The sequence below is a fragment of the Grus americana genome, chromosome 2 (assembly GCF_028858705.1).
Source record: "Grus americana isolate bGruAme1 chromosome 2, bGruAme1.mat, whole genome shotgun sequence".
NCBI lineage: Eukaryota > Metazoa > Chordata > Aves > Gruiformes > Gruidae > Grus > Grus americana.
This window is the reverse complement of record NC_072853.1, coordinates 61,769,283-61,788,137: the sequence shown is the minus strand read 5'-3', so window position 1 is coordinate 61,788,137 and position 18,855 is coordinate 61,769,283. Positions and strand designations below refer to the sequence as shown.

Below are 18,855 nucleotides of genomic sequence, written 5' to 3'. Positions count from 1 at the left end.
AAAACCGAGAGTGTTAACACTACTAGTCCCAATAATAAAAAACAAAAAAATGGAAGAGACACAAAGTAAGTGATAAACAGTTACACAGGATTATCTTAAACTTGCTTATTTGCTAACAGTTCCTTGAGGCATCAATATTTCTTTATTTATGTATTTGGTTTACATGGCAAGGTTTTGGTAGTGAGGGGTGCTGCAGGGGTGGTTTCTGAGAGAAGACACCAGAAGCTGCCCCAGTGTTGAACAGAGCCAATTCCTGCTGGCTTAAGCTGAGCCCACCAGCAACGTTGGTAGCGCTTCTGTGAAAACACATTTAAGGTACAGTAAAAACGCTGAGCAGCAGTGTGTGATAGGGAAGGGTGAGCAAAAAATGTGAGAGAAACAGCCCTGCAGACACCAAGGCCAGAAAAGAAGGAGGGGGAGGAGGTGCTCCAGGAGCTGGAGCAGAGATCCCCCTGCAGCCCTTGGAGACCATGGTGACACAGGTAGACCTGCACTCTGTGGACAATCATGTTGGAGCAGACATACACACTGCAGCCCATGGAGGACCCCACACCGCAGCAGGTGGATGTGCCCTGAAGGAAGCTGCAGCCAGGGAGAGCCCACAGTGGAGCAGGCTCCTGGCAGAAGCTGCAGCCCATGGAGAGGAGCCCACGCCAAAGCAGTTTTTCTGGCAGGACCTGTGACCCCATGTGGGATGCATGCTGGAACAGTCTGTTCCTGACGGACTGCATCCCGTGGGAAGTATGGGAAGGATCCATGTTGAGAAATTTGTGAAGGATTGTATACCACGGATGGGACCCCATGCTGGAGCAGGGGAAGAACATGAGGAGGAAGAAGCGGCAGAGCCAAAACGTGATGAACTGACTGCAACCCCCACGCCCTGTCCCCCTGCGCCACTTGGGGGAAGGATGTAGAAGAGCTGTGAGTGAAGTTGAGCCTGGGAAGAAGGGAGGGGTGGGAGGTGTTTTTAGTTTGGGGGTTTTTTTTTATTTCTCACTATTCTACTCTGTTATTAATTGGCAATAAATCAAATTAATCTTCCCCAAGTCTGTTTTGCCTGTTTCAGTAACTGGTGAGTGATCTCCCTGTGCTTATTTGACCCACGAGCTTTTCATCATATCTTCTCCACCTGCCCTGCTGAGGAGTGGGAGTGAGAGAACAGCCTGGTGGGCATCTGGTGGCCAGCCAATGTCAGCCCACTACAACATAACTACATGTTCTGTGGGTCCTAGATATGAATGTTGGAAATAGAAGTAGCACAGATTTGTTTTACCTAACAATACATCCTGATAACCATCATTGAACATGTCCTGCCTCCTTGCAACTCTAACATCATGTTTACTGGTAAGAGCAGGTGATCATGTTTCTATTTTGACTCTACTGCAAACCAGATGTGAAGCATGGGAAACTCGCAGAGACATGATGTCTTCCTAACCTAAAGCTGCAGTACTTACAAACTAGAGCTGGCTTGCAGCAGGCTGGCTTGTGGCCAAGACTGGTTGTATCTAGGCATGAAGACACAACCAAAAAAAAATTCTTTATTGACTCTCCCCTTCATCAGGCAATGAAAAATACAACCCTTGCAGATGACACATCTTAACATGCTGCTAACATTTCTGCAAGGTTTTAAGTGATAATTCTGAAGGCAGTGATGACTCGCTCCGAAGTGTGTTATCCTTAGAGCTGGTTGGGCCTTTTCTGACTAAATGCAGATTCATTGAGACCTAAATGCACTGTCAGAAATCTACTCATCTCTCTGCCTTTCTGCCTGGCAGGCTGCTGAAGAATCCGTGACTTCAGCGTCAAGGGCAGTTGTATCATGTTGATGGTGGTCAGAAGCCTAAAAGCCTGGGGAAGAATAGCTACACCACAATAATCAGGCTTTGGAGTCCTGCCTGAATTTCCAAGGAAAACATCTTGTTTGGATTTCCTTCTTACAAGAACATTTTTTAATCTATTTTTAAATTGCAATCTTTAGAACACAGGAAGTAGCAAATTTGAAACCATACAAATGTACATTATTGTGTTTTGCAGTTCTAGGTGCTAGACAGTATAAGCCTAGGAAAGAAATGGAATCCATTTCTCATAGGTTTACAGAAAACTTCTTAAAACTCTAAGTCTCATTCACTTCTCTTCCAAAGTACCTACCACAGCAGAGGGCCCTATAACAAATTATTCAATTAAAGACTACCACATGCATAATGCAACATGAGAAAGATTAACCAAGATGGAAAGGACAGGCTTTTGTTCTAGTTTCAACTGTATGCTGCTATGCCATTCTCTTTTCAGCCTTAGTACTCCTGATACATTTTGTTTCTTTTAATTATGTTCAAAAAAACCTAAACAGACAAGACATTATCTACCAGGAATGATATCCATATATACATATACATCTATAAATAGGTATAGCTTATACTTCCTTAGGACAGGGAGGCTTCCCAAGATTACTTCCAGCCTTATTTTCTATCAGAAATATAAACAGGCAATGATTATTTCTTCACTTTGCTTTTTTCTTCCTGCTAAGACTTACTCTGTATTGTTCTATACTTTCCAATAATGAAATTCGATTGGTTACAGTTGGCTAAATGTCACTCAGACCATCATTTCAAATGCAGTGGTTATTAAGAATTCACTTCTACGATCATCAGAATAAAACCAAGGTAATATGCCTAAGAACCTGAACAGCATGAGGAAAAAACAACCTTAAGTATAATGACAATGTTACAAAGTCTTTAAAAAAATCCCAAAGTCTTTTATATTGTGTAAAGCCGGTAAGAAATTGCTTAGTATTCAGTGACACTTACCATGATCTGTTCTGCAAACACCACATTATTAACATAGATTTTTAAAAGGTACTTTTAAAATGAAAACATTAAATGTGCTTGCAACCTTCACCCTTTTTGAGCTCAACCTTTTTGAGCTTTGTTGTTTCATAACATGATTCCCACATGTAAGCACTCGTTAAAAAACAATCCTGGAGTGGTTTTAGCTTCTACATTATACAAAATATGCAGCAATTTGAATGAGCAGGTTTTTTTCAGGAGGAAGAAGATATGGATTTAAACCTGCTTCAGAACATAGTTCATCTATTCTCATGTAACGTGGAAAGCCAACTGTGCAATTTCTCTGACGAATGCCAAGGTATAGCCACAGAGTACAAGCATCTAGCTAGATCAGAAACAAGTGGATGAAGAGGAAGAAAGAGAAACTTTTCTCTATTTTGCATATTTTTCAATATTTCATGTTTCTTACTGGTAACAGCAATTGCAAATCCATACTACAACCTCACACATGGATATTTTAGTGAAAGCAGATTCAATATTGATACATATATCTATAGTAGATGTTTACTATGGAGAGAAGTCCTCTGCCATCTGAGATTCTTCTCCAGGCTTTGTGACATTCATCTGCCATTCGGTTAACGAAGCTGCATTTTCATTCCCTCTTTGGAAAACTGCTAATAACAACTCAAAATGTGAGGACATTTTATGCATAAAACTCATCAAGGTTCTCAGATGGGTTCCAGTAATACATTTATTATTGTGTGTGAATGTTTTTTGGCTGTGTAGAACAGGCCACAGTTTTTAAAAGCAAGGTGTGGGGACACCATGGGATACATAGCATGAAGGCATGTTAAAATAGGTAGTGTCTTAGTGCCTTACCTTCTAATAAAATGTGTTTATATGATAAGAAGGAGATTTGGACTTTCACACTTATGATTAAAAATTATTCTAACTGCCATTGAAATTCATTTATGCCATGAATTATACAAAGGATAAAACAGTATCTCCATATCTTTGTTTCATAGGACTTGCAGTTATTCATGACACAGTATATTTATCAAATCCATTAGAATCTCAAAATGGGATCGGGGACAAATCTTGTTATATATAGATACGCAAAGTATTAATAATTTCAAATTTCAGTTTAAGGTAAACAGCCAGTGCTTACTCGGAAAGGTAAATGTATGTTGAACCTCTAGGGCAGAGGTTTTGAGATTCACATATTTATCCTAGTCTCTCAAAAATCAAAATTCAGCTGACCTTGCACCATCTACCAGATGAAGCCGAAATCTCCTTGATTTCTTGTGATTCTCTTCTGAAGTTGCTCAGCTTCTGCAAGAAGACTTTTTTCTACTCTTTCACTCTCGAGGAGTCCTACACACACTCTAAAATGGATGATTCATTATTATCTTAGCTATCTTGCTTGACTTTTGTTCCTATGGGAACAGTATATATTTCATATAAATTTCAATCCCTTTGAGTAAATCTGTGATAAGGAAAGCACTTACAGTGTCTACACTTCAATATATTCATCCTGGAAGAAAGAATAATACAGAACTTCTCTACTTACCTGGATCCACTGTGTTAAACATTACTAAAGAGTGTCCAGAGAAGCTTATAGTAAGTGAACAGCAAGGGCTACTGAATGCTTATCATACCTGCAATATGCAATACCTTATATACCTTGCAACTATGTAATGAAACTTTAGGGACAGAAAGAAACTTTTTCAGCCTCCAAATGTTTTCATCTCCAAAGCCTTAAACTACGGGTTTCCCATATTACAGTCCCAGAGAAAGTTTACCTTTTCCAGTTTCCGCAGTTAGAAATCTTAACAGCTTTCCTACTCATTTCATCACAGCCCCCCGTGCGTGCTCCTGCTAGGCTGGAAGTTAACCTTGCTTCCCTGCTGTCCCCCCTTTGGCCAGCAGACTGAGAGTGCGGCAGCGCTCTCAGCTCGGGGATCTGCATGGGGGAAGCACTGAAGGGATGATGCCCACTTCGAGTGTCTACTGTTTTCAAATTTAGCTGGCAATTCTACTAAAAGAACATCCAAGTTTGTCTTCCCAAGGTATTTTCTTTTAAATGCTAATTAATTTTAGAATGAAGTTTGCACTCAATTAACAACCTAAAAGGGGCTGAAAAGACTGAAAAGGCTGGAAAGTAATAATGTTCCATCAATGGCTATGTCCTGAAGATGGGGTAATATTTTCTGCATTCCTTCCATTTGCTAGTTATACCTATTACCAAAGTGTGCCAGAAAATTGCAACGATGCAGTTCAGACAGATAACCACAGAAAAATGAGGACCAACGGAAAGGCAATCAACTATGAGAAATGAGAGCAAAAATCCAAATATTTCTAATTTATAAATGTTAAAGTCAGAATAAAGATGTATATTTTTAGGCAAACGTGAAAAAATTAGGACATAAAAGTCATTATTAAAGAAAATGGAACTATTTGTCGAGAAGAAAAGAATCCGCATCCTAAATATTAATCTTAGAATATAACCTTTATAACTATGACTCAGACTGAACTTTGCCCTGAAAGTGGATAATGTTTCAAATATGATCAAAAAGGGAGAATGTAAGAATCCAGAGCAACATGTTTAACTTCATGCAACGCCTGCCTTTTCACTCTTTTTTTTAGATCTCAAAATATTGTGGCATGTGTGGAAGTAAGAACATGCATCTGACCTCCAAAGGACCATATGCTTTACAGAGAAATAAGTAAAGACCCTTCAGTACATAAAAAAAATAAGCACAAACAGCAAGTAAAAAAGGCAGGGTCATAAATTTTCATATAACAGTCCCTGCCACTTTAACAGGGAAATATACCATCTTTCAGAATATTTTCACCTATATAGGATTATTCTTCTGCATGCAAAAGGTGGACTTTGTATTCCTCTTTCCAGTACCAAAATTGTATTTGGGAAGCTGTTCTTCACTTCCACCACTTCCATGATCCTGGAGCTTCAAACTCACAAAACTAACAGTGAAAACGGGAACTTTAATCTGGTTGTTTTTAAAGCTTATGTAGCCATTTGTATTGTTAGTAATAACAGCAGGTATGATCACTGATGCTTCATCTTGAAGCCTCAATGTTTCTCTGTAATTTTAATCCAAAACCTCCAGGCTTCTTAGCTGTCAAAGAATATAGTGATATGAATTACATCTAATATTCCACTGACATCTGTCAAACTCTTCAAGCGTAGAATATTTTTGGCTTGTGAAAAATATCAAGGAGAAAGAGCCCAGCTCATAATCAGTAGTAATTTGGCAATAGCCCAAAAGCTTTTTCAGTACAAAAATTAACTGAATTTGTGCCTTTTTTAAATGATAGCAATGATGTAATTTTTTTTAAAGAAAGCAATACCAACAAATGGTAAAAATAGGTTTAAAAGGAAAAAATACGTACAGAACTAAAAAAAATGCGTTGCTGAACACACTGCTGCTTGACATCAACAGTCTCTCATTTTCAAGAAAGTAAAACTTTCTTTTTGCAGAGTTATAACAAGACTTATGTATCACAGTTTGGCTGCTCTCAGAAAATTGAAAGCATAAGAGTATAGTAGAAAAAGACTGTTTATGTTACACATGTATAAAAGAGTTTTATCAAGGTAACCATCACAGCAGCAAGACATTCAAGAAATCAAAATGGTGGATTGAGCCAAAACAACCACAAAAATATTAATATCATTTAAGCTATATCATTGTAGTGTAAAGATGGATAAACCCCTAAACCAGAAGTTTTAAATAGGGTAGCTGATTGACTTTTTGCAATACTCCAATTCTATTTTCCCCAGGACTTGAATAGTGGAAGTTTTAAGGAAATGCCATAGTATAACCTCTTAAAAATAATGAAGATGTTTCTTGATTGCAATAACTCTAGAACTGCAGCTCATGCATAAAAGAAATAAACCTCTTCAATTTATCTAATTCTATACGGAATGAGGCATTGTACTAAAGAGAAGCCAGGCAAGTATCAGTATCTTGCGGTATGCCTGCATTTGTTTCACGGTTGCATTTTTAAGATTTCTCTGTGAATTTCCCCTTTACTTTTCCTCATGTTACATCTCATTCTATACTCAGATTACTGAAATCACATTTCAGTCCTAATTTATTTTGTCCCTCTTATCTCTGGATCCATATTATCTGCAACCCCCCATTTTGATTTTATCAAAAGGTTTACAAGTTCTTCAATTTTCCTCACATTCTGTCATTTAGAAATTAAAATTAATTTTACACAAACCTGTGCTGGTGGGTCCGCTGAGCCTAAAAGAGCCAGGGACTTGTATCACTTAATATTTTGCTGGCATCACTAAAGGAAAAATTACACTCCCATATGGTCTGTCACTGACCTAGTGCAACCAAGAAACTTCATTCCTTGAAAGCTAGCTATTACTCAGGCACAATCCTCATCATGCTAGCAATTTCCATAATAGCACCATGAACTTCTAGCCTTAATCAGTATTCATGTCCACCGGTTACATTTTCTTGATGGTCCTGCATAGCCACCATTGCTTACTGCATCATATCTACAACTTTAGAGAGAGTTTACGGGGCATTTCAGAATGCCTGTCTCAGTGCAGACACTTGGGTTGCTGCCACAGTACGGACATGAGGCTTGCAGGAGGAATTGCTTCTCAATAAGTACATGTGTCCGAGCATAGCTATATCTACACAAAAAAATAACAGAACACTTATCTGAAAAAAACCCACCACCAACAACAAAACAAACAAACAAACCCCCTCCCAACAATTTTTTTTTAAAGAGGTATTAGGGAAAGACAGAACCTCAAACCCAGTAGCTAGCATCCAGAGTTAAAAGAATTTCTCCATTTTCTTGATAATACACTGTGGAGTGCAGAAAAAAAACCACGTGAGAATGGGGAAGGATTTCTGTGAGGCTGTGCGGAAGCTCACTGCTTTAACTCCCAGAAATTTTCCACTAAATTTTCAGCCTGTGTTGCTCCTGCTATTTGAATGGCCATAACAACATAGACTGATACTGGGCATATATTCTATATTTGTTCTTGTGATAAGGTCACTTTATATCTCAAAAACTTTGTTTTCTCCTTGATGTATTTAAAGACAACAGTAATATCTTTTTAACCATTTATACTTGCTTTAAGAATGCTTCATCTGCTTTCTTTTGTTGATGAGAAGGTCTATAACAGATACCTACTACAATATCACCTGTGTTGGTCTGTCCTTTGATCTCTGCCCACAAGGTCCCCACTGGTTCATCATTTCACCCAAGGCTCCATCCACTCAAAACACACCTTTGCACAGAGCATCGCCTTAAGGCAGGGCATCTCATACTGGCATCTTGTTAGCACCTTAGGGTACTTGCATCTTGTATACACGACTGGGTTCAAGGTTAAGGAGTTGCATCGTGTTTGTTACAGAAGGAAAGGAATGAGTGGGACGGATGCGCTCAACTTTGTTAGGTTTGCCCCTCTTCTTTGGTGAAATAATCCCGAAGTTATGATTTGCTGTCACTCTTTTCAAATTTACCTGCATCACAGTAATTTTAGGAAAGGAGTAAGTTCTTTTCATTAGAGAACAAGGGGAATGCATGTGTAGGCAAATGGAAAAGTTTCTGTAGAACTGATTTCAGTGCTGTGGAAATATAATTCAAATGTGTTTATTTGATTATTAATTATATTATACAGTCATTATTAATTCTACACATTAAAGTCTTTAATGTGAACTACTTACCTAATAATCTGTTAAACTGATTCCAGAAAGCCACAGATTTTCTATGTATGTGTTTTTAAATTTAAATTAATAAACAAACAAAACTCTGTCAATCCATCTTTCGTGACAGGACGTATATATCAATGTTTGCAATACTTGATCCAAAATCCACATAATTCGTGACCTTACACACTTAACCTACCTCCTCCACAGGCTTCTTGAATTTTGTTTCACCGTATTTAACTTAGATAGTACACCATGCAACGATTATATGATAATATTAAAATATAATTTTAAAATGCACAGTTTCAAATAGGTCACTAAACAAATAGAAACTTTATCATTAAAAAACTTCTCATTTTTTTCAGGTAAAATTTACCCTAGGACAATTGCATTTTCAAACAAACAAGCGAACAGTGCACTTTAATAGCGCATGTTCAGTGTCTCTCAAGTAACTACCTGTCATTATGTACCCTGATGCCCAAGTCTGTTCTCAACTTAACTCATTCATTCTACCATGTAGCTGTTCAAATCACAGACTGCTTGACATCCAGCTCTACAATATCCTGAGGTTTTAGCTGGTATTTACCTCTTATTTGCAATGGCATGATAATTATTAGTTTAGTAAGTGCCTATAGCAAGACATAGTAAAAAAAGGAATGTTTTACATCTTGACTTAATAATATCCCATAGGTATTTTTAACTCAGTTTTACAAGTTTAGCTGAAAATCTCCAGTCTTTAGACCATCTGCATGCCGTCAAAGATAAGTAATGGAAGAAAGAGCTCTGTAACACCCCCAATACCTCCCAAAGTATATTAAAAAAACCCCTACCAAACCCCCAAAAAACTAAACCCCAAAATCCAAAGTTCTTGTTTACAACAAATTCCTTTAAGCTAAGGATTTCTATCTGGTGTTTTAAGTTAATTCATCTGAGCAAGACTTTGATGTGTAACTTGATTTCTTCAAGCTAGAGATGTACCACCAATTGCTTACCTGACTCACACGCAAATGTCTTTGACGTCTCATCATGAAAGATAATTGCCACTGCATGCTTCTTTGTCTCTCGAGGCAATCTAGTTATGTTTTTGATATTGTGCAGCTCTGTTACCTTAAAATGAAGAAAAGTATTTTAGGCCAGTGTATAAATAGTACTAATAGAAATATTAACCATAACTACCCAATTTTTACTATAATCCATTTTTTCCCCCCTAAGGCTATTTACACTTACAGGTTTTTTAATTGACAAAAACACATAAATAAAAAAAATAAAATGTAACATATCAAAAAGTGCATGGTCTACTTCTCTAATACAGCTCTCCTTGGAGACACAGCTATTACAATGACATCAAGATAGCCTTGTGATTGTTCTATATTTTTCAATTTTTATATTTGTACAACTTTGATCAATTTCAGAATCTACATCAAATACGTAGCCTAATGTAGGAACAGTGGTGTCTTATTAGTAAAGGGAAGTAACTGAATTATCATGCCAATTAGCGCCTCTCATTTGTAAGGATAGATCCTCATCTGTCTTTAAAGTGTAATTGCCATCCTCATAAGAACTCAGAATTTTATTTTATTTTCCAAATATTAGAAAAGCTTATCGACAAAAAAAATACTCTTGTAGCAAATTTACAGCATAAACAATTAAATCTATTTCCATTTTCCTTTGATGCAAGTAGATAACCACAATTAACACAAATGGAAGAAAAATACATTATTGCAACCAGAGCTGGTAGCACAGCCTATATTAAACTGCTTAAGACTTCACATTATAAAATCTTTTTCTCAGTTTCTTGGAACTCTGGGCAAACTTTATCTGTTTATAGTTAGCTTTTCCAGGCAGGAAATCTGCCTCAGGGAGAATTAATTTCTGAAAAATGTCATCCATATGAGTTTGGCCATCTATGATGAGGGAGAAAATGGACTGAATGTGGGTGGGGGTTTTTTTGCTCTGTTTTGTAATTCTTATGTTCCCTGTGTACAGCTCTAGCATTCCTTTTCATATGCTGGAAAGAATGTTTTTTAAGAGACAGAGATTTTATTTGGTGCAGTAAAAAAATGAAACACGTTGGGGCAAAGACATTGCAAAAAAGATTGAGAGCAGATGAGCAGTGAGAGCCATCGGGAAGCCAGGGAAGGAACCTGAGACAAAGCATGAAGTGGAATGTGTAGGTGCTGATGACAGACCCGAGCCCAGAACTGAAGACTGCTATGGGCTCTGTCTTGACAGCCTTCAGTAAAACTCACTCCAGTCTGTCAACATCTTTGCTTTAACGGGTGGGCCAAAACGGGATGCGGTACTCTAGATACGGTCTAATGTAAGAATTTATATTTTTAAAAATAATTTAAAGATGACCATAACTTTCCTCTCAAGATTTAAAAAGATAACTGACAGTGCAATATTAAAGGGAAAATAATCATACGAAGGAAAAAAACCCAGTGATTCTAACACAAGCAAATGGAAGTGATATTTTTACATGTGTGTGCATGTGTGATTGTGCACACCATGCACAAAAAAACCCTTAAATCTTGTTATGTTGAAGAGGGGGCATTTCTCTTTCTGCAACAGTAGTAAAGGAAATAGAAGTGCTTTGAATAGTGACAACAGGGCCTATTAAGCCTTCTTCTAGTCTCTCTCACCCAGTAGAGATCTATTCTTTGCTTTAGCATTTGAGCATTATAGATTACTGAAAGATCCTGCAATTCTTATAAGTATGATAACAGATCCAAAAAACTTACATTCCTGGCATCAAAACTATATAACTTTCACAGTAATTTTTGTTCAAAACATAACTACAGACAACTGGGGATCTGCACCTAGCCATCTATAAAGATCACTTTATGGGTTCTCTTGTTAATCAGTACATTAAGCCTGTTTTATTTAATGTATTGACAGAACATTTTTATTATGCAAGATCATTCACACACTTAGGAATATTGTCAGCACAAAATGAACAAACAATAGAATTTTATTTGCTGGTGGTAATTTAATGTCTGAAAGAGACAATGAAAACACCACCAAATCCTGGCGTGCTGCTTTTTGGTATCCATACGAGAGATTTGATGAAACAAAATGCAAGGCAAGTGAAGAAAAACAGTCTCCATGCAGGGGAAAATGGGGCGGTGTGGGATGTGTGTGCTAACACATTTCAACTTTGTCTCTGGAATCACACTGCCTCCTCAGACAGAACAGAACTTCTTATAACTCCAATGTGACCGGCAAAGAGTTACATGAATTGCCTCTTCCAAACTCCCTGACTTTTACTTTCTTTTCTTAAAGCAAGTTTTTATGAGCCATTCATAGTTTCACACAGACGTCACATTCCTCTTGTATACATCTTTCCACAAAAATGGACATATTTCAAACTATCATGAGATATTGTGAAATATCTCTTTTCTTGTCAAATGCTTTAATGGTTTAACATGGGTAGCCAAAATACTTCTGCTGGTTCAAGAAAAAAAAAAAAAGATGACAATTTAAAAAAAATAAATCTTAGCTTTCACCTTGAAATTCCTTGTTTTACAAGAACTGAAGATTTTTCTGGAAATAATACTGTTTTAGTCATTCCGAGGATAAAGGGAATTTATATACATGTTAGTTAGGAAAAATAACTAATTTTACTGGGCAAACAAAAAAAAAAAAGAGAGAAAAAAAATAACTGAGCTTTAGCACTCAGTCCGATCATTGTATCTGAGAAAGAAGCAAATTTCACAGCATCACAGAATGGTTGAGGTTGGAAGGGATCTCTGGAGGTCATCTGGTACAATCCCCCCTGCTCAAGTAGGGTCACCTAGAACATGCCTGGGACCATGTCCAGATCATTTTTTAATATTTCCAAGGTGGGTGACTCCACAGCTTCTCTGGGCAACTGTGCCAGTGACTTGGTCACCCTCACAGTAAAAAAAATGTTTCCTGATGTTGAGAAGGAACCTCCTGTGTTTCAGATTGTGCCCATTGCCTCTGGTCCTGTCACCACCACTGGAAAGAGCCTGGCTCTGTCTTCTCTAAACCTTTCAGGTGCAGAGAACATACTCACTGATGAGTATATAATGAATGAGCCTTCTCAGCTCCAGGCTAAACTGTCCCAGCTGGCTCAGCCTTTCCTCATAGGAGAGATCCTCTGGTCCTCTCATCATCTCTGTGACCCTTCACTGAACTCTCTCCAGTACATCCATGTCTCTCCTGCACAGGGAGCCCAGAACTGGACCCAGCACTCCAGGTTATGGCCGCATGGGTGCTGACTAGAGGGGAAGGATCACCTCTCTCGACCTGCTGGCAACACTCCTCCTAAAGCAGCCCAGGATATTGTTAGCTTTCTTTGCGGCAAGAGCACGCTGCTGGCTCGTGTACACCAAACCATATACAAGCTGAAGAAGCAGTTCTAGTTTTATCTGTTGGGCAAGTGAACAGGTTGACAGAACCCCCCCCACCAGTTAACATCTCAGAAACCCGAGCTGATGATAACAACAAGAGAGGCCATATTATCAAATAAGTCCCTCAGTATTTCTATTGAATATGTAATTTTTAATATCAAATAGGGATATGAATTTTTGCTTCCATGTTCATCTTTTGAAATTGTACTGTATATTTCCCTCCACAATCAGAGTAGAAACATAGAGGCAAGAGTAATAATACTGTGAAAGTCTATCCTCCCACTGCTGGAGAGAATTGAAGTTAATCAAATTCTGAATTCTGCGTTTAATGCCAATGAAGCGTGAGTCATTCCTCTACTTGCTGAACATTTGCAATTAAAAAATAAACACCTGAGAGTTTATATTATTTTGTATGAGGGAAAAATGTACTTTGCCTTGGCAACCAGACTCCTTTATCCCAGTGACTTTTAAAAGTGTGGTTTGAATTTTTATCTATTACTTATTAAATAAATAAATAAAAAAACAAACAAACCTTTTATACGGGAGAAAGTATCAAAGCTACTGAAATGACAAAAAAATCCTAAAAATGTTATAACTTTTTCTGAAATAATTTAAACCATCTCTTTGCAAATTTTAAGAAGGTTTTAAAAGAGTAATCAAATTGAAGATTTATCAAAAATAAAAAAGCTCCTTTTTTATGAGTAGTGCATTAGGCAAATCTACTTTTTTAAGCAAGGAATGCTGTAGCAAAATTTGCTCCCTGTGGTATTATAACAGACTTGTTAACAAAATACAGTCTAGTTCACTGAAAACATTGCTGTTCTTCATGACAACAAAATAATATTCTGGAACTACCTAGACCATTGGTAACCTTGAACCAGTAAGAAGAAAAGAATAAAAGGAAAAATTTATGTGCTGTTACACATATAAGAGTCTTACCTAGATTTTCCACAAAAAAAAATATGGTAGTATTCCCATTGTGGGATTATACTTTGCCTAAAACTTTGGTAATATTAAAAACAACCCAAACCAACAAAAACTTAGAAAATCAGTTTTCCTTTTTCCACCCATTTGTATCCCTCTAGAACAAAATGAACTTAAACAACAAATAGAATTCCTAATATTACCTGTTCAGTGAGGAATCTTGCAAATAGATTTCTTGCCTACCCTTATCCTTTACAATTTCTTCTGTAGGCTAAATGGAACCTTTTGTATTAAACTATTATTATGTAGTTTACAACTTCTCACTAACGTTAGCATGTTAACAGTTTCTTTTCTCTACTAGACACTGGCGCTATCGTTAAGTACAGTACTCCATATGGTGCTCAGTGTGGTACATTAGGGACTCTTAGCACCTGGCCCATTTCTCAGTTCTTCTATTCTTCATCAATAATTCCTGCCTCATATGTCCATCACTCAGCAGCCCACATACACATTTCATTGCTTTTTTTTTTACTTGGTTTCTTGATCTTTTCCCGTATCAGCCTCTAAAACCATTTTTCTTGTTTCTAGAATGACAATGAACACTGGTTGAAGAAAAGATGTGGAATAGTTACTTATATGTAACAAACTTCTCTTTGCCAAGCTTTTTTTATTCCACTTTTTTTCATATATAAAAGTTTTCTTCTTTCTTGGGCGGGGGGTGTTGATATAGCTATATCAGTGACATCCAACTCCTTTATTTCTGGTTAATATTTGACGAAAGGACATAACCCTGAAGGGCTATGAGGTGGGAGAATTTCTAGGATTAGTAAAGGCAGCATCTCGCTTCTGTAAAATTAAACTAGGCTAGGCTTACACCAGGGTCTCAAGGCTACCCATCAGTGTTGGTTTCTGTAACTTGCTGCTTCTCACAGTCAGGAATTTGAATCACCTCAAAGATTCCACATCAGCATAGCTGAAAAGAAATGCACTTGATCTGCACACAGTTTTTTTAGATGAGTCTCAGATTGTTCACCAAAATGCAAAACTTCTTCACAGAGGAACATGAAGCACCGAGCAAGAATGCAAAAGAGCCTATAGTTAGTTTTCTGCCACCATTGCTCATATACCTAGAATATTTCAGAATCATCCAAATATTGCTTCAAGTAATGCAATACACTTCCTCTCACCCTCATTGTTTATCCTGGTCTGCAGAGAAGCCCAAAACTTAAACTTATTTTGTGTGGTATAACGTCTCATCTAAAAAGGGCACCACTTTCAGAGCTTCTACTTGCTTCCTTTAAGTAAATGTTATATAGGAATAATAAAATTAAAAAGAAAAAAAGGAAAAAATACAAATGGCCAAAAAAAAGCTGCCTGCTGCTCTGTATTATGACTGTATCAAAAAAGTTTCTATCTTTTCCCCCTCTCCCCCCAAGAAAATAAATAAATAAAATATAGAACGAGGCATCAACATTAAGAGCAAGAGGAAAAGTTGGAAAGGACTCCTCTGAAGGAACCAACAATTAACTAATCTCATGATATATGGTCAAAAAGATAAGAGGATCAGAGGAAGAAGAGAGCTTATGGCCTTAGGGGAAAAAAAAAAAATCTTAGTTTCCTTGAAGATTTTCCCTGTTCTATGTCTTTTGATAATTGTTTGTACTCTGAGAGGTTCACAGGATCTTGAAGTCACCTTTCTACATGAAGATCCTAAATTTGATGCTAATACCAAATCGCTTCCATTCCTTACTCTCTGTCAGAATGCCCAAGCATTCCCTGACGTCCGGGGACTGAGTTACAACAAAAACTAAAGGATTGGTCTATATGAATTTTCGTACATTTCTGTGCCAACAGACTTGGAAAAGAACTGAAAAACATCCTGACAGATTTCAGACGTCTAACCCCACTTCTCCCTAGCTAAATCACCTGCTGTCTGATTTCAGTAAAGTCATGCCATAGATTCCTAGTAAATAATTCAAGTGCAGGAAAATTATTAATATAAGATAGTTTGCAGTGGCAGGTAGCAATAGCCTAAATCCAAGCAAGATATGCAGGCATAGGCTGATGATCAAGGAAATTAATCAGGATTGTTACACGGAAACTTTGAACAGTAGCTCCATTCACTGAAGTAGACAGTTACCTCTGGCTAGCCAGAAGAGGTCAGATAATCGATTGCTAGTAACAAACTCCTGGTCTCTCTAAAAATACTTTAGCCCTTATGTCTCTTGACATGACATTTCAGAACTCTACCACTCTCCCAGTCTGTCTGCTGGCTATAACAACTCAACCTTGTCAAGAGTTTATCTTTACATGGGAAAAACACCCACATTTTTTCTGTCTGGGAGTCTGTGACCCGTATTATAGCAACCTGTAGTCTTCTTTTTGAGAGTGCATTTGTTATTCAAGTAAATTACAGGAAATAATTACCAGAGCACACTTCCACTATGTTAGCAAAATATTTGGTACGACAAAACAGCCACTGTCAATGCAACTTAAATAGGATACCTAACCTTTAAAATGTTTGGGGGGGGTTGTTGGTTTTTTTTCTTTTCTTTTTGGCATCTTAATTATATTCTTAGATGTGAAAGGCTATTAAATTACAAAATATGCTTAATTTAAATAAAGGCTCAGATTAACTGAGATTTGTTGCTTCTTAATGGTCGATATAATTTGACATTTTTCTGATTACTTTCCTTGGAACTACATTTAGTTCTCTCAAAGAGGAAGGATTTTAGGAACAATTTAATACCCTTTCTCTCGAATCCATCATACTTCATCACTGACCTACAGTGGACATTTATTTGTTTGCTTATTGTATTAAAAATCTGTTTTAGTAAGGGAGTTGAACATCTATGATCTGCACTACCCACTTTTGTGTTACATGGACATGTAAAGACTGTATGTATATAACACAGCTAGGGCTCTGGTGCTCAAATTGTTCATTTAAATAGATCAAATAACTCTTCCACAATCATAGAAATATTACTTCCAAATCACATATTACATCTACACCACCACAAAAAAATATAATTCCACAGTAAATAGGAAAGGAGGCCCAGAAAAGATGAAAAACACAAAAATCATGCATAAAATCTCAAATGCATGCCTCCCATATGAAATTGGGAGGGGAATGATTCTGCAATTCCATCTACTGAGTGTTATTTCCACTGTGCAGAGTCCTGGAAATTGCTTGGGCAGAGGAAAAGGTCTGAATTTACATAAATGGATTTCTGTTTTGCATTGCGCACTACCTTCCTATCATTTAATTTCTATCTAGCAAAAATAGAAGCAGGAGAGATACAAAATGTAATTGTTCATCCTCTTATTTCTTAATAATGGCCCACATACTACCATCTGTTGTGTAATACCACGCAAGCAGTAATGTAACAGAGCAAAAGCCAACACAGCAGCAAAGAGCAGGGGCTCTAGTCAGCGATGCCCAGACAGTAGAGAACTACCTCAAACCAGAAACAGCATGACAACTGTAAGAGAGCGAGACGAGGCGCAAGAGCTATGTTAACTAGGAGAGCAAGAGAAGGGCAAAGGACGCACCAGTATGCTAACGTCACTCCGAATGCTCCTGCCAGTCTGCAAAAGGAGAAAAGGAGATGCTGGCCCATTGCTGTTGAAAGGATTACAGAGAGGAGTTTCTCAAAGAGACAAAACATCTCCCTACAGCTCAGTTTTCAGTCATCCTATCTGCGGTTAGCAGCGGCCCCTTTTGCATGGTTAAATCCAATTGCCACAGAGTAGAAGTTTTGTTACAGCTTCAGACAGAGGTGGACGTGATTTTGGCTCTTAAAAAGAAGCAATGCGCTGCCTGAAAAGCATAAAGACCTTTGAGACTGGGGAAATGGCTGCATTAACAGAAGCACAGCCAGTACATCAAGGGAATTGACTTTTCTTCTTTACTCAGCACTCATTAGATCACATCTACAATACTGTGTCCAGTGTCGGGATCCCAATGCAATTGATAAACCCGAGCGAGTTCAGCAGAGGACCCCCAAGACAGCCTGAGCTGGACCACCTGCCCTGTGGGGAGAGGTTGAGGGATGGTGGCTGCTCCAGCCTGCAGCGGGGATGGCTTTGGGGTCACCTAACAGCACCGCCCCAATGCCTGCAGGGAGGCTATCAAGGAGACAGAGCCAGGCTCTTCACAGCTGTGTCCGTTGAGAGGAAGAGGGACAATGGGCATAAACTGAGACAACAGATGTTCAGGCTGCATATGACAAGTAATGTTTTCACCATGAAGACAGCCTGGCAGTGGCACAGGCTGCCCAGAGAGGCTGTGCGGTCTCCGTCCGTGGAGCTTTTCAGGACCCAAGTGGACAAAGCCCTAAGCAGCCACGTCTGACCTCAGATCTGGCTCTACTGTGAGCACGAGTCAGACAAGAGATCTCCTGAGGTCCATTCACATCTGAGTCTAAGAAAGGGATGCTGAGAGATCTGTAAGTCTATTTGGACCTTTATGGGTTTGGGCAAACCCATATGGGATTAGGTATTCAGAGTATTTAAGATGAAACACATTTTCCTGACTTCGGCATACTCCGCACAAGAACAGCACATGACAATCAACAATAGGACCAGGGGATGCAAGAGACTGAGTATCAAGACCTGAGGTAAAAAAGTACTAAGAGGCAGAAAGAAATGAAAAACCTATTTCATGAAAGAACAGCAAAACTTAAAACACAAGATTACAAGAGGAACATAAGAAGGAAGAGAAGAAATCCCAAGATCAGAAAAGTGAAAGAATGGATCATATAAAAGCAAAACCAATTCAAAAAGAAAACAGAAGAGTTTTCCCCATCTCTGCATGCAGATTTATCCTTGGAAGAAGATGAGTTGTTATGGTAACAACAGTCTCCAGGAATTTTGCCAAGGAGTGGCATATCAACCTCCACATTACACCTCTGGGGCAGGTCTCCAGCTGCTATTTCAGAGGAATAAGGGTTTAAGAAACTGCTACCAAGTAAATGTTCATTCCTGTAAGCAATAAATGGAAACCACACCTATGACAGCAATAAGAATCTTATCTGTTAACTGAATATGTAGAGGAAAACAAACAAACAA

General features: G+C 38.0%; 1 protein-coding gene across 1 annotated transcript in view; it reads right to left on the bottom strand.

The window, feature by feature from the left end:
- Positions 1 to 18,855, bottom strand: part of DOK6 (docking protein 6) — a 266,352-nt gene that overhangs the window by 131,532 nt on the left and 115,965 nt on the right. The window contains exon 3 of the mRNA XM_054817397.1: positions 9,478 to 9,592. Within this exon, the coding sequence (XP_054673372.1) occupies positions 9,478 to 9,592 (115 nt within the window). The remainder of the gene's footprint in view (positions 1 to 9,477; positions 9,593 to 18,855) is intronic.